Below are 27,646 nucleotides of genomic sequence, written 5' to 3'. Positions count from 1 at the left end.
TTAACTAAAGGACAATTAGGGAAGTGAATAAAATGGACCAGGTGTATGGAATGGGAAGCACTGTTACTAGTTAGGTGCAGGTATTCGTGTCAGGGTGCAACAGAGAATGGTGGAAACTACAGAAAACTGAGAGCCATGTAGTCACCCCAGCAGGCAGAACTGACCATTTGTCCTGTGGGTACAAATACCTAGCTATTCAGTAGTCTGATGTTGCCAGATTGTGTTCTTATTAAGGGAGCTAAAATTGATGCTTTGGTTTGCAATAGCTTGATTTTTCACTGTTGCCAACTGACAAGATTATTTCAAATATGTGAGACCTAGTTCACTTAAACTGAACTTCTATTTTGCTGTGAAACCCCTCATTGACAACACAGATTAGGAATTTGGAATCTTTGGCAAAGAATAGCTTCTTCTTCTGACAGGGGTCCTCTTCAGGATGAGAGGGCGTAGGACCCAGATGGAAGAATACAGGCCTGGACCTACAGCTCGATAAGAGTAACAGGACAGTCACTTAACCCTTGGCTCTTGCTTCATCAAGTGTGAATGCCAGACTAGATCTTGTCCTGTGAGATATACTATGAGAGAGCCGAACCCACAGCCCACTAACCTGGGGCAACGCTATGCAGATGATGCTTCTTTTGGGTTCAACAATGCATGTTGATCTACAAAAGGTTCTGGGATGAACTTCAGTAAGTATCCTGTTCAATTTTGTTGAACTCAACTGTCAATTGAAGTGTTTTGGCCTGCAAGGTAGCAGAAACCTTGACTAAACAGAATTCAACAACAAAAGAACTTCATTGGTTTAAGTCATTACAAATATCCTGAGGTAGGTAGGAAAGGCATCAGCAGGGTTCAGTCAGCATTCTAAACCACCCTAGTTCAGTAGTTGTTTTCATTCATCCTCTGTCTGTGTCATGTTAACCCTCAAGCTGCCTTACCTCATGGCTAAGAGAAGGTGGTAACAGGGCCAGCCCTTACAATTACACCTGATAACCCGCAAACTAAGAAAGATGTTTTTGGTAGTGCTCTTGGAAGTTCAAGGAAGCACATGACCTCAACCTTCCTCACATCTGAGTGGACCCTACTGGGCAACACGCCAGGTGCCTAAGGCCAGGCAGTGGCATTGTGGTAATGATGCTTACTATTCCTGAGCCACAGTCCTTCTCTACCGAGTGCAGCACGAAGTCAAGGAACTATCAATACTATTCAAAGAAGTATAATATACTTGTTAAACTAAATAATTTCCTAGAGAAAGGAGAGCAGTTTGGCAGAGGCCACTTCTGGGTCCTCCCCTCAATTACTTTAAATCATCCTCCAGCCTAGACTCTTTGTAAATTGCTTTCCACATATCAATAGAATATACCCCTTTGGGACAGCATACACTGCATGTCCCAAAAGTTCTCCTAATGCTGAAGTGGATTGATGCTATGAAAGCCCCTGGAATAGGAAGCTAGAAGCGCTGCACAAATGTTAGTCATTACCTTCACTAATGGAGGCTGCAGGGCATATGCTTTTTCTAAATATCAGTGACATAAGGGAGGATGTCAGACAAAGAACACAAGATCTGAGGGGACATTATTTTTTCTGAGAAGATAGCAAAAGTGCCTATCTCACACATTACCTCTGCTTCATCTCAGAGTCACACGTTGCAGAACCCAGTGTCCTTTTGCTGCCTTCTCATTTGCATGCATTTGGACCCCATGGTTCCTAAAATTTCACTCATTGCCTAATCCTATGCGTCATCAAGTCCAGACTTGTTTATGCTGAGAAAAATACCATTTTGCAAACAGCAGAGGCCTTGTTAATAGAATTACAATCCTGTTAGAGCATTTTCTTTTAATATAGCAACTGTGCTTGTGGTCTAAAGGTGACCCATTAATCAGATTTATAGAATGACTTTGAGGAGAGATTAGCTTCAGAATTGTATTAGCTTAGTTTCTCCAAGGGCTCAGCTTAATGAATCTGGAAACCGTACCCAGCAAGAGATTTGTATTTTTCCATGTAGTTTACTGTATTTTTATTTGTATTTAGAAAGCATGGATTATGGCAGGAGGTATCCGAACCAGGGGAATCTAGAGTTGTTTTCAGTCCTGTACTAAAATGAAACAAAAGCCATCTAAATTTCAGCCGCAGTCACTTACTTATTCATCCATTCAGCAAATATTAACTCAGGTCTTGTGGTGTGTATGTGTGCTGCCTGCGGGCCCTGCGGACTCCCAGGGGCTCTCAGTCCAGCGGTCATGAGGAACTCGTAAGCAGCTGCCATGTCCTGTGTGCTTGCTTGAGTGGGCTGGGTAGAAAGGCACAGAACAGCCCCGGGGTGCAGGGACTGGTCTGCCCGCAGGACACCAAAGGCTGAGGGAAGCCTTCCCTACAGCGCTGACATTTCAGGAGGGCACTAAAGAGCCCACTTCAGTTCACAGCAGGAAGTTGTAGAGGTGGCCCATGCTGGTAACAGAAAGACCAAGATGCGTCAGAAATTTAGAGAAAGAATAGCAAAAATGAATTTCCTGTTCAATTAGCCTGATTTTTTTTTACTAAGACTGAGGGGATCCCCCTTCTGTCAGGATCACCAAAATATTCTAATACCCAACTGCTGCTTCTAGAGGAAAATGAGCTGTCTTTCAACAGCATGGCATGGGCCCCCACCTAGGCTGGTCCGCAGCCTGATTTTGTCAGCCTGAATTTGCAGTTTCCTGCAATGCCTGTGTCCTCAGTGGAAAACCTAAGGAGGTGGAAACCAGAGGTCCTGACTCAGTGATGCTACACATTAACTCAGGAACATCCCATGTTTCAGCTTGCCTGGGCCATACTGAGTCGAAGAGTAACTGTTCTAGGCCACATACAAAATGTATAATATAGATAATGCACTTAAGTATAAAAATGTTTCATTTTTATATATCTATCACTTTTTTTAAGGAACAAAAGCAATGTAGGGGCTACAACTGCCTAATTTAAGCCACATTAACGACTGGGGACACATTGGGATCATCTTTAAAGAGGGATCATAAACCCTCTAAGGTCTGTCTTGTGAAAAGAGATGCAGATGACAGGCAGGCAGACTCGGAATGGTGCTGTAGAAATAAACTGGAGTGAAATGCTGCAGGCAGGTGAAGGAAGCAGCCTCCCAGTGACCTCCCTAAATGCTCCCACCAGTAGCCCCAGACCCCCGTCGGCTCAGAGCTGCTGCCCAGCCATGCATAGTTACTTGATCCCTTGGGCCTCCATTTCTATAAAATGGGGACAGTATTATCACCCATCTAAGGCTCACAAGACCAAACAAAATATCCTTAGGAGCTGTTTGATTCCATGTCTGTACTGTAAGCATCAATAGTATATGGTTTTTTTAAATTCCCAGACAGCTCAACAGTATTTTTCACTGTCAGTCCCAGCAATGAGCTGTCTTCTTTCTTAGTGTATTTCACACTGATGTAAAAGAATTGCCAAATTTGTTGGTAAGAGCCAAGACACTCACTGGGTCCCCCTTACCTATATGCAAGGCTGCAAAGTTGTAACTGCAAAAGCCTGTGCTCTTCTCTCTCACTTGTTTTCTCCCATTCACCTTGGCAGGATTTAGGGAACTCCTGTGGATCTGTTGTACCTGCAGCACACCAGAATAGACTCACCAAGACTTAGATGCAGGGAAGGGTAGCCTCTTCTCACCTAAAGCCTAATCCACTTGATACAACTCAACTTTCTAACACAGACTGCATTAGAACTTCAGATTTGTATAGCAGTCAATAAAGCAGTTATTCAGTGCCAGTCCTATAACTTCCTCTGATTAATAGCTGACCAAAAAACTAAAAGAAAGTGACTGCTGCGTCAGCGCGTAGACTTCACCAGAACCATCGTAACATCAAACTATAAGCATGAGCTCAGTTTCACCCTGACACTGCCCTGGGTTGTTTCTGCATTAAATAAGATAACACAGGGGCTGGGAAGATAGCTCGGTGGTCTAGGTGCCTGTGTGGCAAGCGTAAGGACCCAGGTTCGATTCCCAGTATCACCTGCCATGCAGGGCTGGGGAGGCTGAGGCAGAAGGATCACAACAGGTCTGCAGTGCATAGTGAGACCCTGTGCCAAATCAATAATTAAATAAACAAACAAATAAGATCACACAAATAAAATGCTTACCATGGTGCCTGGCATTAAATAGCACTCATAAGACAGGAGCTAAATTATTACTGAGGAAGCTTGTACCCACTCAGTAGTCAGGAATTATCATAAGCTTGACCCAAGGGTAGAAAGAAAGGTGACTGCTAGACTTTGAACATGGATGGGTGAGGACAGAAATCACTGACCAAACTCTAATAGCAACATTACAGGCCTTAGGAAAGAATCTGAAAAATGCAGACAGCAGAGGAGCATCCAGTGTCGTGTGAAGCATGACACAGAAAGGTGCCACGGGCTGGAGATGCAGACCACAGACCAGGACACTCAGCCCCAGGTCTTTGTTCAGCATTTGGCACCAGCAATCCTGCTGGCTCTGCTCTGCGGAGTCTGTTTTGCACGTACCCAATAGCCTACTCCAAAGGCCCTACCCTGTGCTTGCAGAAAGCTGTAAACTATTTGGGCCGATTTCAATTTGTCATTGCAGGAGACAATGCACTCAGTCCTCCTCCAAAACCATAGGTAGGAGAGTCATCCACAAGAATTCATGTGTCCCTGAAGCTCTGCACTCTTGTCACAGGGCGTGATTTGTATTTCAGTGAGTGAGAATGTATAGCCTCCGTCTCGCCATTAAAGAGCCCAGATGCCAAATGGTGAGCCTCCTGCACTCACCCAGCCCCAGTTTGGTTTATGTCACCTGCTTCAGAGGCTTCAACTTGGTATGCCATTTCCGAACAGAGTCAGACAGCACTGAAAGCAACATGGTCCCAGAGCTGCAGCTGTGGAGCCCTGGTTGCCACACTGCTGTGACCTTACAGCATTAGGTAACCGTTCTCAGTGTTCTCATCAATGCAGCAGACGTAATGGTGATCGTCAATATTGTCTTATTACCAGGCAGCTACATGGTCATGTGGTTGAGGTCTGCATCCATTCTAGACTCAGCACATGTGAGCCAGGAACACGGAATCATAGTTTTACTAGAGGTCTTCACTGAGGAATCCAAAACCAAAAGACATACACTGGATGCTTAAAGGTTAGGAAAAACTTCTCTTCTCGTTCCTATAGAAAAGTTTATAAGAAATCCCTTCATAAGCTCTTCGTGACTGGTTCCTGTGGGTCAGACAACATATGCAGCTCCACGTGGGTACATCATTGTAAAACCCAGGGTTGTCCCGGCTTGGGACACACATATCACATAGCTGAAAATAAAAGGTCAATGAAACAATTAAGAAGTAAACCCCTGCTATGCAAGCAAGTATGGGAACAAAACGTCCCCCATGAGTGTTCAGTGCCCAGAGGTAAAGAGGAAAAGCTTGGCTTTGGATCTGCAGGGGATGGAGGAAGGGCATTGGAGGTCACACTATATGCCTGCACAAAACCATGGGCTGCTTCTGCGTATCTGTGACCTTGCAGGAAAGCACTTGTGATGCCCTACCCTCTAGGGCATGGTGTTCCATGACCATCGCCTCGTGGGGACATGCTGTACTCCATTCTGCTTTTTGGTTGTGACAGCCACACAGTGGTGTCAAAGACAGACACCACCCAATGCCCAGGACTTCAACATTCAAAGTATAAATGTGACCTAGTGCTCCAGGGCCTCTAGATGAGAATGAAGTCATAGGACACAGCCATGTGGACAGACATGTTCAACGCCAGCCTTTTAGTCTAGGACTTCTGTCCTCCCACCCTAATCCTCAGGCCTTCCCAGGTGAGCAGGCCAGCTCAGGCATGGGAACCTCACCCCTGTGCCCCAGAACTTCTGGCCATTCCTCTGGCCTCAGCCATTGCCTCCTGAGGTTTCTCTGAGTCCTCCGAGCTTTAGGGCCACCTGTGCAATCTACCGCAGACAGGTAGGTGCCAGGGGCAAAGAACAGCAGGCCTGCCTACCGCCTGCTTCTGCCTCAGCACAGGCCTTCTGAGCACAGCCCCTCCAGCTTCTGTGCCACTTTCTGGGGCCAGCTCAGGCACTAAGGTTATGCTACCAGGCTCCTTTTCCAGCCTCAAAGCACCACGTCTCCTTAGTCTTGGCTAATGAAAGTAAACAACTCACAGCAGCCTATAGACTACTGTCTCCAAAGCATGGGTCCATTCTGCTCCAAGTTACAGAGTAACTACACTGATAGCTATAAATACCATTTGCTGTGAGGTTATTAGGCACGTTGCTATCTGAAGTTTCACAACAAGCCACGGACAAGGCCTGTCCATTTGATACAGGAATCAACTGAGTGTCAGAAAGTGAAGTAGCAGGTTCAAGGCCATGCTTCATGGGACAGGTAGTTCCAGGCTTCACGTGCACTTGACCTCACTGCAAAGCTCGCAGCTTACCATCCATCTCCCATTCAACACAGTGCTGCTCCATGGGAGGGCATTACAAGTATTCCCAAGTCATTTCACCACCACCCTCCTCAGCAGCCTCGGGTTTCTCGCAGGTGCCCTGGGAAGAGCGCAGGGTCCAGCCTTGGGTTTATCACCACATCATGGTCAGGCAGTTCACTTCAGCCAGCCTCAGTTTCCCCACCTGAAGAGTAGGGATTGCAGCAGCACTCCAGCACACTTCTAGCCCAGTTTTAGAGATGTGCATATCTGTGAATCTGTCCCACTGACCGCCCTCCAGAACCTTAAGTGTTCACTTTGGTCCCTCTTTCCTGGGCGTAACGAAAGATTTGGATTTCGACAGTTTCCTGTGTTTGCAGGTTGTTGTTGCGAGGGCCCAAGCCAGGAAATGTAATTTGAGTTATAAAATAACATGGAGAAAAAGAAAAACTCCAGGGACTGCAGAATGGTGGCGAGGCTGCACCAGACCACTACTCATCATTTCGCCACCACCCTCCTCATCCTGTGGGAAGCCTATCATACTGAGCACCTGTGCATGCAAGGCTACGAGCTCAGTCCTTCATGTGACCTGGTCACCCATCGTCCCCATCAGCTGTGAAAGACAAGCGCACACAGGGCCTTCACGTGGCTGGAGAAGCAGGCTCGCGGAGGTCACGTGACTTTCAATAGGGTCCTAAGTGAAAGGGCTGAGATTTGAGGACGTTTTTAGTCCACGCACTGCACCCATTCTTCTTGGTGTTCTCCATTCACTCTAGGGCTGATGCTTGGAGTATCCTAGGCTTAGCATCCAATAACCGAGCTGAAGGACAGCTCGGGTCAACTCATCCTATTTTAAATAGCAGACATTTCATCCTCCTGACACATCTCCTCTATGAGACTTTTACAAAATTCTTGTTATAAAACCCAGTTACTGGGGAAATGGGACCTTGAGTATCCTCTCATCCACCCTTTACCCTTGTCACCTGTTCCCCTGTGGCATATAGTTGGTTACAAACCTCTCTCGCTGTTTATCTCTCTCTTAATAAGCCCTATCTGCTCTCAGGAAGCTGTTTAACATTGTACCACTTAATTTGTCCTCGAGCCAGAATCTGCCATATGGAGTCTTTGTGCCCAGCCATGTTGATTTGTCTTATTTTTAAATAGCAGTGAACATTACATAAAACTAAAATAGCAGTAAGTTTCCAGGTGCAAACTCACCAAGCAGGGAGAGAGTGTGTGGCCAGGTCTACCTGGGACAGCTCTTCCAAATGGGTTGGGTGAAGGAGGATACAACTCCCACAGGCAGCTCCCAGGCACGTCTACACCCAACTCCACGCAGGCACTCGTCCCACGCCGTTCTAAGGCTTCAGCTCAAATCTGCTCTCCGTCACCTCCCTGACTGGACCTGCAGGCTGTGCAGCCCTGGCTTCTCCACAGACACACTCCTGAGAGTGGAGAAGACAGCGGAGACCCCAGAGAATTGGGCTGCCTGCACAGACAGGCCAAGTGCAAGCAGAACATTTCCTTCATGCCTCATTTATTTTACCACCAAATGTTCTGTGAGTGTTGCCCCATCTTCCTAGCTATAGCTAGGCTGCTATAAATGTACTTCTTCAAAATTATATGCTAGGAAACTAGGGCCACCCCCAAAACTTTATTTTTTAAAGAAATGAGCAACTCAAAATCATGTGGAGCCTATGGCTTTAGTCCCTCTGGGACTAGCGGTCTAGTACGTATGCCTGTCTGAACAGCCCAAACCCAATGCCAGATTGTGTCCCATAACAGGAAAAGACCTTTTCCCTGTGTGTGCTGTCCTAAGGAGAGGACTGCCTCTGAGTGAATGCAGGGGCAGCTGTACAGCGGTGCCCTCCTCGGAATCTGAGAATAAGAGGGTGAGGTAGACAAAGCTGGTCTGGTCTGGTCTGACGTTCTTTGGGAGTGTCTCATTAATCTTGTGATGTCTCATTTGGGCTGGGGATCGACAGAACAACACTGCAGCCCCATTTACAGGACTGGCTGCTTATGTGTTTACAACCAGCCATGTGGTGGCCTGAGCTCATCGAGGCTTCTTCCGCCCCTTACGAGCCCACCTCTCATGAGAAGCAGTAGAGTTCTTTATAAAAGAGAAGGAGAGTCAGTGCTCATAGACAGAGGCTGGGGCTTGGGCTTCACTTTATCTCAGGAGGCACTGAACCTGCCACCCTCTGCCAAATCCTTTGGACCAGTGAGCTCTGCAGGTGCCAGCCATCAGTGTGCCGCTCAAAGATGCAAAATCCAACCTCAAATACCAGATGGAACATTTAGATTGTAGCGCAAGTGATAGCCCACAGTCCAAAGCATTATCTAGCAGAACACAAAAGAGAGAAGGAAAGGAAAACGCGCAAAAGAAGAAGGATAATCTCTTGTTCCTTGTGGCAAGCATGCTGCAGTGTTTAAAAGTCCTTTTATAAAGCTGTCTCCAAAAAAACATTAGAAAACCACTTGCTGCTTCACTGTGTGAGTGCCCTCTCCTCCCCAAAAGAACAGACCATTCCAATCCCTTTAAAGTACCTTATACTTAAATATTTAAATAGCAATCCCAGACCTGCTCTGAAGAAAACAGCACAGTCCATTGAGTTGGTAAAGAGAGTGAAGTGTTTGTCAGTTACAATGGCACGCACCCTAAAACATAAACAAGCAGATTTTGAATAAATGCTTCTGAGGTGACACAGGGAAACAGCCCACTATGGCTGCCCTATTCATTTGTAAAGAGTGGTATGAGATAAAATAGTAGAGCCTGAACTCAGAGGTGCTTGTTATGCTTCGGCATGAAGGGAGACCCATAACTAAAATGCCACAGACGCACTGCCCCCAAATGCTCCAAAGTGATCCCAGTGACCACTGGGATGGTGTTGCCCATGGATTGCTTAAACTCAGTGTGCAGCACTGAGACCCCAGAGCCAGGGGTCACCTCCACAAAGCCGCTCCCCAACCTCACATCTCTGATTATTTTAAAGACTGGTCTGTCTTCCCTCACCCTTCCAAATAGAAGCACCTTCACTTTAGAGGCTCAAGAAAGACTTCTAGAAGGATCTCTGTTGGCCAGGAAAGGCTTGCCTGGAGTTTTCCAGGGAGCCACAAGGAAGCAGAGGGACACCACATAGTTCATCCTGCTTTTGTTTGCATCACTTTCTCTGTGATGAAGTGAACTTAGTAGGCCCAGAGCTGCTCAATTCCAACAGAATCAACTTGCCCTGAGGGCCTCAGCTGCAGACTAGCAAGCACAAAAGAGAACCCAATGCTCTGGCCAGACGGTGCTCAGGAGAAGCCCGGCTTTAAACCAGGTGCTGGCTCCAAATGCTATATTTAAAGAAGAATTCCCCCAGTGCAGCCTTAGAAGAGCCCACACGTCCACGATAGGTCCTGAAAGCATTATACAAAGATTAACTGAGGACACTTTGAATGCTGAACATGGTTTCCCATGGCACAAAAGGCTTTATAGGACCCTGGATGGATACCTGAAAATATTTTTTAAAAAGTAGGAGATGGGCTAGACCAGATTCTTTAGGAGAGCAGAACTTATCTTTAAATATTTGGCTGAACCAAGGGAAGAGGCCCCAAAATGATGTGAAAGCAGAATGCAGTGGGCACCTGTGCAGGAGCAGAGGAAGCCGGGCTGACCCTGCCCAAGAGCGAGTGGGACAGTGAGCAGGGCTGTGGGCTTTGCTGCCCCGTGGGGTCCCAGCCCGCCTTTGCGTCTGTCTTTGGAGGCTTTGGGGGATAATACTTACCCAACAGACTATTGTGCAAATCATGGAAATATTAACGGCGTCAGTGCTCAGTATGTTAGACAGGCTAAATGCGGGGCTGTTACTGCTTCTCCTATTACCTAAGCTTCATAAATTGAATAACAAGATGGAGTGTGTCATTTGCTCAGATTTCCTCAGCCCCTTGATTCAGATCTGTGGTCACTAAAAGTCCATTCCCCACCAAAGCGCCTTAATGGCACCTTCCTCCTAATGCCATGGCTATGTAGGATTTTCTTGTCTTGCTGCCCTAAATATCCCCAAATAGTGACCAATGTCTCCACCTTTATTACTGCCACTCTGTTCCCCTTAATAAAAAGTAAGCCAGCCAGATGTGGTGTCAAGTACATGTAACCATGATACTCTGAGAGGCTGAGGTAGAAGGACTGCAAGTTCAAGCCCATCCTGCGCATCTCAGTGACTTAGTTAGACACTGTCTCAAAATTTTAAGAAAAAAGGGCTGGGAATGTAGCTCACTGCCAAGGTCCTGTGCTCAAACCCAGGTACCAAAAACTAATCTTAATCTCAGTTTTTTGCACCTTTGCTTTCTTTGGTCTTTGGTGGTTACTGGCTATGCTGGTAAATAACATACATTAATAGTACCATTCACATGTAATTAAGTCCCTTTTAAATATTTTTCTCTTGCTAAGAAAGCAAAAGTGACACACAGTACCTGTTCAGTAGCCATTAGCCTACAGTTATCAAAATTTCTAAGGAAACACAAGAACACATCCCTGTCACTGCAATTGTCTAAATTATGGCTCATTATCTCATAGAGATTATGATAGTAGATATCTGGGGTCATGGAAAATCCAGAGCAGTCTTGTGACAGGTGGACTTGGGAACTATTTAGGTGCAGGGGGGACCTTCCTCCACTGCTGATTAGTTTCCTGAGGCATCTTAAAGCTCACTGAGACCCCGGTCTTTCTCCTGCCCCAGGAGAGAGCAGAGCTTCGTGCCGAAGCGCTGGAAGGAGGTGCGCGTGGGCGACTTCGTCCAAATGCAGTGCAATGAGGTCATCCCGGCAGACATCCTGCTCCTCTTCTCCTCGGACCCCAGTGGGATCTGCCACCTGGAAACCGCCAACCTGGATGGAGAGACGAATCTCAAGCAGAGATGTGTGGTGAAGGGCTTCTCACAGCAGGTAGGGCCCGCGCTACGATCATCAGTGTGGAGGTCACGGGGAAGCAGCAAGCTAGTGCTACTGGAAAATTTGCCTGCGTGACAGGAAAGGAGCCAGTATGGCTTTCCCAGGCGGGTTAGAGATAGAGTTTTTTAGCTTGTCAAAAATTGCCAATGTAAGTGATCAAAGTGGTTCTTAGGGCTTAATGCTGTATTTGATGTTGTGGGTTCACCTGTGTGTATTCCTGATTCCTCCCACTAAGCAGCACGGTACAAGTCCCCATGCTCCTTTAATTTCTGGAATAACTTTAACCTGCATAATCCAGATTCTTGCTCTCCATTTTTCCACAAAAGAATGCAATGATAAGAGAAAGTCACTAGTCCATGATCTTCAAAATACAAAAACATCTCCACAGAGGACGAGTGTCCAGCGAGACACCAACAAGCTCCAGTGAGCTGGCAGTGGCATTGTCTTGTTGCCTTTTAGCAGGTTGGGTGGCTTGTTTGATCAGTCTTCCAAATCCCCACATTTAAAACAAACCTGTTGCTACCAGCTCAGCCGCCAGCTGCTTTTCCTCTCTGAGATCGATAATATGCCCATATGCCAGACCAGGAAATTAAGTCTTAGAAAAGCTAAAAACTTGCTGATGGCATCAGAGTTGCTAAACATTGACTCTGTTCACCTGAAAAGTTCTCTCTGTGCTCCAAATGGAGGAGCCTAAGTAAGAGCTGTTTACAAGCTCCTGTCCAGGCCTCTCTTCTGTGTCCACACCAGCTCCTTCTCCCCAGCTCAGCTCTGGAGCTGCTCCCTGCCCAGGTATCAATACTCCTTTGCCCCTTTGCAAGCAACAGGAAATTGTAAAACTATTTTTCCAGCTTGGCCTTCCTTGTTGAGAGCAGGAATCCACCACTGACACTTGCTTTCAGTCCCCAAACTTACACTGTAGTACCTTGGATTTCTCAGGGAAAGCATTATTGTTTGGTGGTTCTGAGCTCAGGCTCTGGGACCTGATAGCCAGATTTAAAGACCAAACACCACCACTTATTAGCCATCTCACTTTAGGCAAGTTACCACCAGGCACACCTTAGCTCCTTCATCCAGAAATTAGGGGCAAAATGACACCTTTCCCACAGGGCAACTGTGGACACTAACTGACATAAGCCTAAATCACTCAGCATGAAGGTAGGTACAGGGGAAGAGATTAATAATACTTGGCACGAACACCATTGGTGTTTGTAGGCAATATGTGTTGACCTATTGAGCCTACATGTGATATTCTGATTTTCAATGAAAACTTCCCTTGTGGGGCTTGATTTCCAACCTGGCACCTTGTCCCTGTCATGGAAAAGACTTGCACTCCCTCACTTTCTTCACTCTGCCACTCTTTGGCTGAGGAGAAGCCAAGCGAAATCTGAGGACTGGGGAGAAAGAAGGCAGCATGCCTCATTCCTCCGAGGAGCTCTCTGGTGGAGGGTTATTTATTTAGACAGCACCTTCTCCCAATTGGACCACACAGCCCACCTCATCCTCCCCCTCCCAAAGCACCTGGCAAGCAGTTCTCGTAAAATCATCAGTCAGCTGGACACAGCAGCAGATACCTGTAATCCTTGCACTATGAGAGGTTGAGGCAGGAGGATCACAAGTTTGAACATGGCCTGGGCAGGCTAGTGACTTAGCAAGAAGCTTCCACAACATAAGTAAAATGAATTGGGCTCTCACTCAGAACAGAGGCCTGAGGTTCACTCTCCAGCACCACCACCATCGCCAACAATAATAATATAGTAATGTTGGGGTGAAGTGAGTCCTCAAAGTCTCCTCTTGTCCTTTCAATGGGAATGCTAGAAGCTCTCCCCAAGTTTTGCAATGATATTGAAATAGGATAAGGAAAGGAAAGTACAAGACATAGTTTGGTGCCTACTTTGTCACCCTATCCTGCTACTGTGTCTCCAGCTGCTGCTGCCAGAAATGGGAGCAGCCTTCACCATGGTCACCCAGCTGTCTGCAACCTCTGAGTCAGTCCCTGGGCTGAGGCCAGGCCTCTGGGTTGGTTGCTCCTTTGCTCATCCCTCCCACATCCACTGAGTCGCCCTGGAGTTTAGGAAAAAGCAGGAAGAGCTCTGGTCTAAGTCCACGAAGTCCTTCTAGACCAGCAGTAGCAATGCCTATTGGCACTTAGGGCCTAGTGACCTGATTTCCTGACTAGAGGCTTTGCATTATTGCTTAATGTGTAATAAATGCATGTTACACACACACATATACATGTGCAGGTACGAACATGTGTGTGCACATGTGTGATGTATAAGCCTGACAACCAAAGCTTAACTACATGCATAGCACTCTGAGGCTTTCTATTATTTGTTTTCTTTAAGTTCGAACACGAATAAACTTGCATTTTCTTGGGAATCTCTGCCTCACCCCCTCTGCCCTCAAATTCACATCCAATGCATATCTTTTTCACTCTTTCTTGGGCAAGAATTTCAGTGCTATTGCATTTCACCCAATGTCTTTTCTTTCTGTCTTTGACAGAAACTTCCAAACTATTTAATTAATAATTTGGGATTTAACTAGAATGAAGTCAGGGGAAAAGGTCATTCACACTTCAGTGCTCTGGACCAGCCAATTTAATAAGCCTCTTAAACTCTAACCCTGAATTCTCACAGGGCACTTGGCATTCAAAAAAAAAAAAAAAAGTAAATTCATATATGGAAAAAAATTGATCTTGAAGATTTCCAGAGTTCTCTATTCTTATTCTGATTCTCCCCTTTTCTTTGCTCAAGTATTATTTTTGTAATTCAGTAACAAATGTGAGTCCACATTAAGGGCTTCACATGATTAGCTCATGTATCCTCACAACAGCCCAAGACATAGGTGATCTATCATTATCTGCAGAGTATACCAAGGACCCTGGGCTTAGAGAGCTCACAGAACTTATACACAGTCACTGAGCTGGAACAGAATTAAAAATTCAAGCCCCGACTCTGAAAGTCTATAGAGTAGCTCCCTGGTTCTTTGTTCACCTAGAGATGCTGACTCAAATGCACATAGCTATTGTTTTCCATATTCTTTCCATGTAGAAATGTTGGATGGCAAGAAGAATCGAAGGAGAAGAATTAAATTTCAGCCCACTCCTTAGGGAGGAAGAGCTTGGGCTGCTCTTTGCTGCCTTAGTTCTCCTTTATTATGTAGCACAGAAAGATATTTGAGGGTGCATGACTTTTGGCTAATGCTGTAGGATTGCCCTGATGTGTCAAACAAAGATGTGAAAGAGAGTTTCAAAATGCATAAATGTTGCAAAGTCAAGTAAGATCAGAAGACAATAGGTTAGAAGTTTTAAATATTGTGTATGGCAAAGCCTCTCTTACATTTTAATAAGACCCAAGAAGAAAAGGAGTGGGTACTAACAAGGATTTCTAAACATTTAAGCACAGAAACTTTTTATTCTAGGGAATATATCCCAGAACTGTCATAGGATAGAAAGATCAACCCTTAAATGATTTGATGCAGATAACATTATGGATGCTTAGGAATGTATCATAATCATCTCTGGGGAACATATTTTTAAAGTATGTGTACATTGATCCTTCCCTACGGCCACCTCTAAATTATGCTTCACCAGGTCTGAGCAGGGATTTGACCATACGTAATTTGAAACTGCTCCCCCAGGTGACCTTGGCATGAATCTAGCCTCACCTCCATGAAGCCCTATGTGCAAAGGAAAGGGGTCACTCAAGTACTGCCCCCAGAAAGCCACTTGTTACCATGAGGACAGAGCCACTGCTCATGATTGCATGTGCTACATCTCCATGAGTCCCTATCCCCGCCCTCGGAGGTGGGTGCCACTGTCTTCATTCTGCAGATGAAACTTAGACCCAGAAAAGATGACTCTTAGCAACTGTCTCAGATTTTGGACACCTACAAATGTGGTTTGTTTAGAAACCTCATATATTAAATAAAGAATATCACTGGCTTCTGTTAACTCATTTTCCTGCTAAATTCCTATAATCTATGATTCCTTTACTTTCCCAAAATACTTTTGTTAGCCACTGATATTTGTAGAAATTTCCCATCCCAAACATTCACCCACTCAAAGTATCTACTCTCTTGCTCATATTGAGAGATTATTAACTTCAGTTGGAGTCTATTAAATTCAGCTTTCTAAACCAACATTTCTCAAGGCAGAATATGCCAGTTTAGGATTTTGTGTTGGTTTTTGGTAGTTGGTTGGCTTCTTTTTCATGCTGGGGATTGAACTGAGACCTTTAATGCTGATCCACATTATCCTCATTTTGTTCTTTATCATTTTTTTCTTTCTTTTTTTGAGACAATATATTGCTAAATTTCCTAGGCTGGGCTCAAACTTATAATCCTCCTGCCTCAGCCTCCCAGGTTGCTGTAATTACAGATGTGTGCCACTACACCTGGATGCCAAACATTTATTAAAAGAAATAGTTCATGGAAGATATGGTTCATGTTCAGGACAACAAGTAAAATTGAGAAGTTGGTGTTTTGTGGGTCTCTTGGAAGATTCAGTGCTTATTAACATATTAAGTTTTTTCAAAAGACCAAGAGACAAAAGGTCTGTTAAACTTTAATTCTAGGCTCTCCAACTCACTTGAGCTCAGAATCATTTTTTAGAACAATACTTATTAATGTGCTTATCAAATTTTGGAAAATATTAACCTGAATGTTGGCACAGGTATCGTCACAACAGGTGAAGAGTGACAGAGAAATGGACAATCCTCCTGGCATAAGCAGTTATCCTGCCCTCTCTTGATTAGAATCAAATGGAATTAAAAACATAAAAAGCTTCTGGAAAGAGCCTTTCTTCCTTGACACTGCAGTTGCCAAACTGTCTTTTTCAATCCTTTTCTCAGAATTCAACTTGGCCAAACTAATTATTTTTTCAATTGGAAACTTTATTAGTGATAAGCTATCTTTGAATTCACAAAATTATTGACCTGTTGGTGAAATACTAATTCTCCCCTTTCTGAAAGAAGGAAAGGAAAAGAATTCAAAATGAGGATTATGCTAAATTCTGCCCAGCAGGCAACACTTGATTAGAGAATTAAATTGTGCAGGTTTCTCTTTGGTAGCATTTCAATACCCCAAACCTCTTTTTTCAAAAGGGTTTTCACCTAGAATGTAACATCTCAAATGAATAAGTAAGACATTTATTTCAGTAAGTGGAAAACTTACCAAAGCAAAAGAATCAGAAAAGAATTCTTCCAACTAATCCTTTACATCAAACACGTTCCTGGTGATCTATCATCCAAGTCCTCAAAGGCTGAGTCCTATGAAAGCACACATCAGATCATTTCTCAGCACCAGTTAGGGACTTGCTAAGCCAAGTCTGGTCCATAGACTATTCATGTCTGCACCAGACAAGAGCTCATCAGAAAGATGGAGCCTCGGGCCCTGCCCTAGTGTTAACCAGATACTGCATTTTTATCAAGACCCCAGGTGACTCATGAGTACATTAAACTTTGAAAAGCTCTGGCCTAGGGCATCAGTGGCTAGTGTAACAATTGTGCTGTCCTGTTTATTGCTCAAATTAAAAACTTCATTAAGTCTCCCCTCTAACTACCTTGTATCCACTCCGAGTTGGTGCTTAAAATTCGTTTTAAGGAATGGTTGCAGCATACTGCTCAGAGGTGAAAATGTATACTGATTTGAACATATATAGACAGAGGAGCATTTGCAAACAAAGGTTAAATCTTCTGGGGAGAAATTTATCACCATTTCAGTTCAGTGATGATAAATTTCAAAAGGAGCAGAGTTTATTGCTGATCTTATGTTGTCCTGCCTGGGGTCCCAGAGAAAATCCTCTGTCCTGGTAGAGTTTATAATAGTTCCTGCCCCTGACAGGTTGTCTCAAATTTCCATTAATAATGATAATTGGTGGATTCTATCACTGATTACTTTTGTAACTGTTAGGCAGAGATACATATTTTCTATGATTATTTTAATATAAAATCAATATAACAACAGGTAACAATAATAAATAATATCAATAGATAAGTTGATTGTATACACGTTATGTGCCACAGGCAGGTCTTTCAAATGTTTTACAACTGTTCTTTTTCTGTTTCTATCATAGCTGTATGATATAGCTATTTTTATTATTCCTATTTGACAAGTGAGGCAAGAGTGGTTAATTAACTCTGCTGGAAATGGATTGAATCCAAATTTGAACTCAAAAGGGTGGGTGTTTTTTTTCTTTTTTATTGTGGAAATTTTCAACTGTATACAAAACTAGAAAGGATGATATGATAAAGTTTTACATATCCATCACCTAATTTCAACTCATGACCAATTTTTTTGTATCTATACCCACTTTCTGTACACTTTGAAAATCATTTTGAAGTAGATCTTAAACATCACATTTCACCTGCAAGTTGAGTATGTATCTCTGAAGGATAATAGTTTAAGTACACCACTGTACCACTATTATATCATTTTAAAAGGTAACAATTACTTAATATTTACTTTCAAATCATGGTCAATAATTTTCAGTTTGTTTATTTGAAGCAGGATTCAAATAAGGCCAAATACTAAGATTAGTTTCTTAAATTATTTCATTCTATAAGTTTCCCATTTAGTATGTTCTTATGTGCTCACTCACCCAATAGATTATTTTGAAAACTTTCTCATGCTCTGGGTTTTGCTGAGTGCACTGTCTCCCCAGGAGCCATATAACATTTTCCCTGTTTTCTATATTTCTGTAAACTAATTCTTGGCTCTAGTACTTCAATCAGACTTAAAATAGATTTGTGTGTGTGTGTGTGTGTGTGTCTGTGTGTGCATGAGTGTGAGTGTGAGTGTGTCTGTGTATCTTTCTCAATATTATAGCGTAGGAAATATAGGATAATGCCAATTTGAATCACAAAATAACTGTCTTTTTTAGATGTTGATACTCATTGATGATGATCATTTAGATCCATTAATTCAATGGGCTGTACAAATATTCTAATTCATTTATTTTTAAAAAATTCCTTTAATCAGATATTCCATTATGTTGAGGAATCACCTGCATAGGAAATCTAGGGTGTGTCTTCCATTTACCAGGGTTTAAAAAAATAATTGAATTCATTCTCTAACATCTTCCAAAGATGTCTAGTGAGCTTTCTTTTTTAGTTTTAATAAGAAGTCATAGATTTAAACTGACGTGATCTATGTCAAATCAGTACAGTTGTTATCAACATTGATTGCCTATCTTTTTCCAGTAGGAACATCTTCAGAAAAAAGTGTGTCCACTGAGTTCTTTTGACGTGACCTCCAATAGTGTTTGATAGATCTGGTTTCTTTACGTAGAAACTTATATTTAGAAACTACAATAATCACTTGCTAGAGGTACAGATTGTTATCTGGAGGATCATTACTTCCATGCCATTTAAATGGACATATATAGGACTGTTAAAATAGTAAATACAGCAGTATTCATTTGATAACACAATTTAAATTTAGGACTAGAGGTTTGTGCTGCACCTCATCAATACTAGATATGAACCCTTCTACTGCATTGGATGCAGTCTGTAACCACTGTACTATCTCATCTCCTCTTAATATTTAACATGAAAATGTATTAAGGGAGAAAAAGAAGGAATTAGCAATTTTTTAAAGAAGAGACATCTGAGAGATTAAATTAGTCAAAGGCAATCCAGTTAGCATCGCATTTAGTCAGGATTAGAACACGCTTCTGATTTACCTATTTTTCCATCTAAAATTATTCTTAGTTCAGCTGTTACTTCTAAGATAAGTATAATTTTATCAATGTGAAAATAATAAAACTATATAAACTTTAAGTTTTAAAGTTATATAGTTATTTACAATAATAACTTGCTGATGGCAGAACAATCCTATGATACTGTTACCCCATAAAAACACTACCAAAAAAATGTTTCATAGCCCTGTTGCCTACATTAAGTGACCTTCTCCTCTAGGGTTCTGTGGAGGTTTGGCCCAGGCACACACACACAACACAGACGTGGAAGATCCCTGCTCACCAATGTTCAGCATTATTTCTGAGTTTCTGTTAAAAGTCCCTTTTCTATTTTTTTTAATCCCTTCAGGATCTTTTTGTGGAAAAAAAATTTCATAGGAAAATGACAATAGTTAATGCATCATGTGTTGCTATCATCAGAGTGATTAGTCAGAGCACAAGACATGGACATAGTTCTCCACATGACATTAGCATAAACCTTTCTTCTCAATGAACTAAGAAATACTACTAGTATAGCTATCATGTTTATTTTTTTCTTTTCCTTTCCTTCCTTTCTGCTTTCACCCACTCTTGTTCCTCTTTCATTTTGAATAATTTCTTCTCATTTTGCAGTATCTATTGTGCATTTTAGACCTTATTTACTCTTTCCGCTTCTTACACCAGGGAGACAACACAATGTTTACATACGTAAGTCTGATTTATTTCACTTATTGGTATGGTCTCAAGTTTTATCCATTTATCTAAAAATGTCTCAAGTCTAGCCTTCTTTATAACTAATACTACATTGTATAAAACAAGCACATCTTTTTCATCCATTCCTTGGTTGATGGGCATTTGGATTGTTTCCAAGATTTAGCTATTACAAATTATGCTGCTATAAACATGGGATGAAGAGTTGGTTCTTTGAAAGATTAAACAAGATTGATTAATCCCTAGCCAGCCTCATCACAAAGGGGGAGGGGACCTCACATTCAAGCAATTAGAATGAAAAGGAGGAAATCCCAATGGATCCTGCAGAAATCCAGATCATCAATACCTACTTCAAGAACTTATCCTCTAATAAAATGGAAAACACGGAAGAAATCGACAAATTCTTAGATACATGTGAATTGTCAAAACTAAACTAAGAAGATATAAAAATTCTGAATGATACAATATCAGCCAACGGGATTAAAAATGCAATTTAAAACTTACCAACAAAGAGAAACGCAGGTTCTGATGGATTCACTGTTGAATTCTATAAGCAATTTAGAGAAGAACTAATGCTACTACTAGTGAAACTTTTTAAGGAAATTGAAAGGGAAACAATAACTTCCAAAATCATTCCTGGAAGCAGTATTACCCTGATGCCAAAACCAGAAAAGGAGCCCCCCCCCAACAAAAGAAAAAGAAAACTACAGGCCAATCTCCCTAATAAACACAGATGCAAAAATCCTCAATAAGATACTGGCAAACAGAATGCAGCAAATTATCAAGATTATACACCATGACCAAGTTCGATTCATCCCAGGGATGCGGGGATAGTTCAACAAACATAAAACAATAAATGTAATACACCATATTAATAGAGCCAAAGACAAAAATCACATGATCATCTCAATAGATAACAGTAAAAGCATCTGACAAAGTCCAACAACTATTCATGATGAAAATCTTACAGAAAATTGGAATAGAGTCTTTATCTCAATTTGATAAACACCAGCTATGACAAATCAATAGCTAACATCATACTAAAAAATTTTCATTCTAAAATTAGAACAAGACCAAGATGTCCACTATCACCACTCCTATATAATGTTCTGAAAACATTAGCCAGAGCAATTATACAAGAGAATGAAATAAAAGGAATAATGATAGGAAAGGAAGAAGTTAAATTATTGCTATTTGTGGATGATCTGATACTCTACATAGAAGACCCCAAAAACTCCTTCAAAAGAATTATGGATTTAATAATCAAATTCAGTAGTGTAGCTGAATACAAAGTCAACACTCAAAAGTCAATAGCATTCCTGTTCACAAGCAACAAACTCACAGAGAGAGAAACCACACCCTTCACAATATCATGCAAAAAAAAGAAAAAACTTCAGAATTAATCTGAGAAAGGATGGACTGGGGAGATAGCTCAGTGGCATAAGTATCTACTTGACAATTGCAAAGTCAAGAGTTCAACCCCAGTACCACAACCAAAAAAAAAATCTAACAAAGGAAATAGAAGATCTACACTGAAAATTACAATACTCTGAAAAAAAGATTGAAGACATCAGAAAATGGAAAGATATCCCTTACACCTGGATATAAAGAACTAACATAGTGAAAATGGCCATACTACCAAAATTATTATACAGAATTAATGCAATCCCAATCAAAATACCATTAACATACCTCACAGAATTAGAGAAAACATGCTTAAAATTTATTTGGAAACAGACGAGACCATCTAGGGGCTCATGCGTCATCTCCCCTAGACGATGTGAAAGATGTAATCATACTAAGGTGTCAGTGGATGAGAGCATACACATTTCCACCTTTCCACTCCCTCCACACCTCAAGATATATATATAGGCCTTTGCTGCCTTAGTCCTTATGAATAATTGTGGGGAAAGGCAATGTGGGAAATGTCTTTTGTCTCAAATCATTATGATACCAACCTGATACATGGATTCTGTCAAACCCCTAGGACAGAATGCTCACTTAGAGTAGGTTGGACCAAAGGGGAACATAATGGAACATAGGGGTGAGTGGAGCATTAGGGTCAGAAGCAACCAGGAGGCCAGACTTGATCCTTACAACCTCCAGTTTCATCTGTGTGTCTACACATTTTGTCTCCACTCTCTCAGACCAGCTCCCTTCGTGTGGAAGCCATCCCAGGAGGGGACTAGCCATCCTCCCTGAGGTCTACATTGGAAATGCATCACAGAGAAAGAGAGCCATTGGCCTGGCTGGTACCTTGTGTCTGTCCATAGACCAAGTCTGGCCAGAGGGAAAGAATTTTGTGACTGGCACTCTCCACTTGGACTTCATGGGTAAAATTGTTCAATGGAGTGAGAGATTTCTGAGCAGCATAGCAATCAATACCCATCACACCTACAACACATCAGGGCTATTCAAATCTAATTTATGTATCACTACCAGGGTCATCCATCCTTTTAGAAAGGCACAAGATATCCTCTTCTCTCCCCTAAGGCATGAGATGTGATTCCCTCTTCCCAGATTGCTCTTTCTTGCCTGAGCTTTCTCTGCCAAGGCAACCTTCTGGATGGGACACCAGAGGTGTTCATTCCTTTCTCTGTGTTCTTACACACTTTGTTCTTGTCCCTCTCAACAATTACAGTTCATTCAATAAAGTCACTCGCTCAGCATCTTAGGAGCTCCTCCAGTTGCCAAATGCTATGCTACAATTGTTATTACTATTGTTTATCACAGAAGTGACACACTTATGATTGCATCTTCTGTGAACAACCTAATATAGCTGCCTCAACTGAAATTCATACTCTTTATTGTGACATCTCTTGCCAAAATCATTGACTCTCATAGCATTTTTTCTTGTGCCTCCTTTATCCAGAGCAAGGAAAATTGATAAAGAAAAGTTCTGACTGGGCAGTAATTTACAACACTATTACCTATCCACTGGCAGATGCCCATATTTGGGGCATTATGCCATTTATTCACTCATTTATCCACCAAGTATTTGGATTTTTGTTTTGTTTTTTGATACAGGGTCTCACTATGCAGTTCAGACTCATAGTGATCCTCCTGTCTCAGTCTCCCTAGTGCTGTAATTATAGGCATGCACCACCACACCATTCTGGAGCCAGCATGGCACACATGGGGATCCAGGGCTGGCATCTGGTACTGGGGATCGAACTCAGGACCTTGTGCCTTCTAGGCAGTTGCTTATGCTGCTGAGCTATCTCCCCATCCCTATCCACCAAGTACTGACTGGGGTCCTTCTCTACAGTGAGTGCTATAGATGCTCTGGGCCTCCAGGAGACAGACAGTCTGTGATTATGTGGCCTAACAGGGAATTACACTGACAACTGTTAACCAACTCTGCCAAAAAAATAATGTCCTTTAGAAATGACAGAGGAAAAAAAAGAAAAAAAAAAAAAAAAACACTTTATCCTGTATTTTCTTGGAAGGCAAAAGTCATGTCTCATGGGTTAGAGAAATGCCTTAACAAGGTCTCAAGATCAGTCAGCCCTGAATAAGAATAGTATATTTCTCCATTTGGCAAAGAGGAACTCAGACTGTGAGGAATTCTCAGAGTCACACTGCCCTACAGCCCAGTCTGAGCCCTTTGTGCAAGAACAGCTGGGGCAGAAAGCCCTCCAAGGTGAGCGAATTACCCACTTCCTCATCAGAGCTGAGGAAAGTAACTGCCAGTCATTCCATTGTGCTTTATCTTGAAAAGAACTCTCACCAACCAGGAAACAGACAGGTTATCGAGTACTGGTGTTATTAGCTCATAGATAGGAGTCTCAGAACTCATAAAATTGCTTCATTTGTATTCCTGGAAGAAAAACTTCAGTTGCCTACCTCAGAAGCTGGGGGGTGAAGAGCATTCACTTTCACCACTCCAATAAATTACTAAAGAAAGAAGAAAAGCGCCTTAAAGTAGTATATTGTTCCAAGGTTGCAATGTGCCTGCCACACTGGTTTTGTGATTGAGGACCTGGTGGCCTACTGCCCAACTCCCCCTACTTGGCACAAGGCCAGGTGAATGGACAGCAGGTTAGGTTTCCTGCTGCTGATCTATTGGCCTCATCCGGGCACAGGTGGCTTCTCTTGGTGGTACCTTGGGCTGAGCATTGTGGGAAAGCAGACCCAGAGCTACACCAAAGCTTGGTACTCACTAGTAGAATTCTTCTAACAAATGACCTTGGCTCATAGTATTATCTCAGTTAAGTGAAGAGTTTAGCTGGTCTCTCTTCAATCAACAAAATCTTTACTGGGTAATATTTTCTAATGGGCATAGAAGGGTTTCAAACTGATTAAAATAGTTTCAGTCTTCTAAGAATTGAGGATAATAGCTCCTTTTTCATACTTTTGACTAAAAAAAAGTTTAAAGAAAAAATTCCTTCAATGTCCATTACTTTAAAACATTCATGATTTTTAAAACCTCCTATGAATTTGGCAACCTTTCTATGTGAATTTTTAGTTGAGTAACCTCAAGGATTTCCAAAGAAGTGTGAAAAATAATGGCACAGCCATGCATGAGACTAATTTATACCTTGTGACAGCATTTTGAAATTCATAGGGAAATTATGGACAGGTTACCAGTTGGGAAGCACTGGCTTACAGAATCATCTTGGCATTTGATAGTTTAAAAAGTGAGATGCAGCCTATTAGAAGGGAGTGCTTGGACACTAAGAATTATGCAAGTTCAAAGAAGACAAAATCACTGTGGTCTGTGGGAAGCAGACAGGGCCCTTAAGGGTTGTAACTCTTGAGCTTGAAAAACAAAGTCAAAGAGGATTGTCAACATAGGAAATTTAGAAATAAAGCATTAAAAATTCCCAGACAGCCTGATTTGGGAAAATACAGCACTAAATGCATCAAGTGAAGAACAAGTATAGAGTTGAGAATGAGGAAAGCTTGAGTTCTGCTGGATAACTTGCACGAGTTCCTTGGCATAAGCAACACTCACTTTTCTCCTCAGTAACACGGGGCTAACCTGTTCCAAATGTTTCATAGGTGATTTAGAGAAATCAGATAATACAATGTAAATGAGGGGTTGCATTTTGTTAAGTTACAACTTTACCAAGCAATATTATTTCTTAGGCCCAGAAGATGTTATCTCCTAATATGCTAGTAAGACTGAACAGGCTTCCATGTGGATAGGGATCTTTTGCAAGTAACGGATAATTCTGACTAATAGAAATGAAACAATCACTGCAGGGATGTCATATGGGGAGTAACGGAAGGGAGAAGCATCTGACCTGACACAGTGAAGCGAAACTAATCTAAACATCCAGGCTCAGAAAAACCAAGGAGCAGGGAAAACCTCAGGGCAGCAGAGCATGGGGGCAGAAATTGCTTGTTGATCTCCCAGTTTCCCCTCCTTCCTTACCCATGACTGCCCAACTCAAAGTCCCACAGAGGGTGAGTCTGAGGGGTGGGGCATCCAGGCTTACAGCCCCATCAAGATGAGGAACCAGGAAGAGATAGTCATTTCCCAAAAGGAACTCACAGAGAGGGCTGTTAAGCAGAAAAGGGAGCAAAGGGAGGTGCCAGACAGGAAACAAAGACCCAGTAGGAACAGTTTCTAAAGACCATGCATGCATTGACTTATCCCCATTTTTTTTTCTATCTACTTGATATCCAGTTCTGAAAACCTAGTGGTGGTTACACTTGGGGCACAGGCAAAAGGAATGACCCTGTTCCGGCTACCAGAGTATCTCTCAGTCCGATTGCTTCATTGTGGCCCTTCCAGGACCCTTTGCCATGGCAAGCTTGCTACATGTGGGACATGGGTGAGCAAGGAGGGCCTGCACCCAGGAAGTTGTTACACCCTGGCCCTTGGCCTGCTTCCTTTTGTTTCAAAGGCCCTGCCACCGACACACCTGAGCGAGGCTGGGAGCCCTGAGGAGTTTTATGGCTGGAGTAATTAGCTTGAATCATAAGCTCTCCTTGCTGGTTTTCTCTTACTTTGCACCATGGCTATATATCCTGGGTATTCAATAAGTGCTTGGATTCATAAATATGTGAAAAGGAGACTAGGCTAGCCCAAGTGGGCATCCAAGATTTGAAAGACATTCTTACCAGTTGAGCCAAAGAATTCCCATGAAAGGAGTGGCTTCATTCCTACAAATCGAGGTTAGGCTTAAGCTGGGGCTGCTCTTAATTTTGTAGATCAGTCCTTACAGTGAGGCCTGCACTGTATCGCCTCATCCATCATCACTAAATATATGCCTTCCTGAAACTGCCGTCTCCGGGCCTACCCTCACCTCCACAGATCTTAATGCCATGCCTGTTAACCCAAGTCTTCTGAGCCCCAGAACGGGGCTCCAAACTTTCCAAAGGATGTGCAGATCTAGGCTCTATCATGTTAAACAGAAACATAAACATTATGGGCCAGAGGCAATTTTTTTTCATTTATATATTTGGTACAAGGTCTCACTAGGCAGCTTGGACTCACAGTGATCCTCCTGTTTTCAGCCTCTCCAGTGCTGAGATTACAGGCATGCACCACAATGCCCAGACTTGGTTGCTGGCTCGGTGCACCCCAGGGGTGGGGCCAGCGAGGCATGTGGGACCAGGGATCAAACCCTGATCTCTGCGCTTGCCAAAGCAGGCATTTTATTCTGCTGAGCTATCTCACCAGCCCTATACAGGCATATTTTTTAAAAAGAGCAACTCTTGATCTAGTGCTCGCTGGGTCGAGGTGAGGTTGGTGGTGTTACCGCGGCTGTCACGATGGCATGGGTCTGGACTGTACCCCAACGTCTTGGGAGTCGTGGGTCGTTGGAACATCTTTAGTGGCGGACTTGCGCCGCAGGCATCTTGGTGGCTGTGGGAGAACAGAACCTCTGGATGGATTCTTCTTGGAAAGCTTTGCTTGTTTGCAGCAGCTGGAAAATGTTCCTCATTAACATCTGTCTGTCAGCATAGTTGTGACATCATTTCACTGTGGTGACAGGGAATCATCTCCGAATTCTTTATAGACAAACCACCTTGGATCCCAGTTTTTCAATGGCTTCGAGACAACCAGAAGTGCCTGCTCTTGAGCCCAGTGGGCCTCTAGGCAAGATGTCCCTGCGCATCGGGATGTGCCGCCGGGCATTCAGCTATGATGATGCCCTGCAGGACCCTGCACCCATGACTCCTCCTCCCTCGGACATGGGCAGCATCCCCTGGAAGCCAGTGATTCCAGAGCGCAAGTATCAGCACCTCGCCAAGGCGGAGGAAGAAGAGGCCAGTGTACCCCCCACAGCCATGACCCTGGCCAGGGCCAGGGCCACGGCCACTGACAGCATGGATAAGGTCCCGGTGGTGAAGGCCAAAGCTACCCATGTCATCATGAGTTCTCTGATCACAAAACAGACCCAGGAGAGCATTCATTGTTTCGAGCAATAGGCAGGACTGAGAGATGCTGGCTACACACCGCACAAGGGCCTCACTACTGAGGAGACCAAGTACCTTCGAGTGGCAGAAGCACTCCACAAACTAAAACTGCAGAGTGGAGAGATGACAAAAGAAGAGAAGCAGCCTGCCTCAAGCCAGTCCAGCCCAAGCAGTACTCCTCATTCTTCCCCAAAGCAGAAGTCCAGGGGCTGGTTCATTTCTGGTTCTTCCACAGCCTTTACTGGCCCAAATCCTAGCACCATGGATCCTGGAAGTGAGGACAAGGATAGAACCTCATTAGATAAATGGAATGTGTTTGGACCAAGACCCCTCCAGAAGTCTGATTCTGGAGGCTTTGCTGTCCAGGCCTACAAAGGTGCCCAGAAGCCCTCGCCTATGGAGCTGATCCGGGCCCAGGCCACCCGAATGGCAGAAGATCCCAGCAGCCTTCAAGCCGCCCAAGATGGACATTCTCCCCATGACAGAAACGAAAAAACCACCACTCCGAACCCATAATCTCAAACCACGTGA

General features: G+C 43.2%; 1 protein-coding gene and 1 pseudogene across 3 annotated transcripts in view; both read left to right on the top strand.

The window, feature by feature from the left end:
- Atp10b (ATPase phospholipid transporting 10B (putative)) overlaps window positions 1-27,646 on the top strand; it is a 224,934-nt gene that overhangs the window by 115,437 nt on the left and 81,851 nt on the right. For all 3 annotated transcript variants that reach the window (XM_004629405.2, XM_023713139.1, XM_023713140.1), the window contains one exon: window positions 11,148-11,352. In XM_004629405.2, coding sequence (XP_004629462.1) covers window positions 11,148-11,352 — 205 coding nt within the window. The remainder of the gene's footprint in view (window positions 1-11,147; window positions 11,353-27,646) is intronic.
- LOC105741936 overlaps window positions 26,420-27,646 on the top strand; it is a 5,505-nt pseudogene continuing 4,278 nt past the window's right edge.

This window comes from Octodon degus, unplaced genomic scaffold (genome assembly GCF_000260255.1).
Source record: "Octodon degus isolate 3935 unplaced genomic scaffold, OctDeg1.0 scaffold00029, whole genome shotgun sequence".
In the NCBI taxonomy this organism is placed as follows: domain Eukaryota; kingdom Metazoa; phylum Chordata; class Mammalia; order Rodentia; family Octodontidae; genus Octodon; species Octodon degus.
This window is presented reverse-complemented; position numbering and strand designations above follow the sequence as displayed.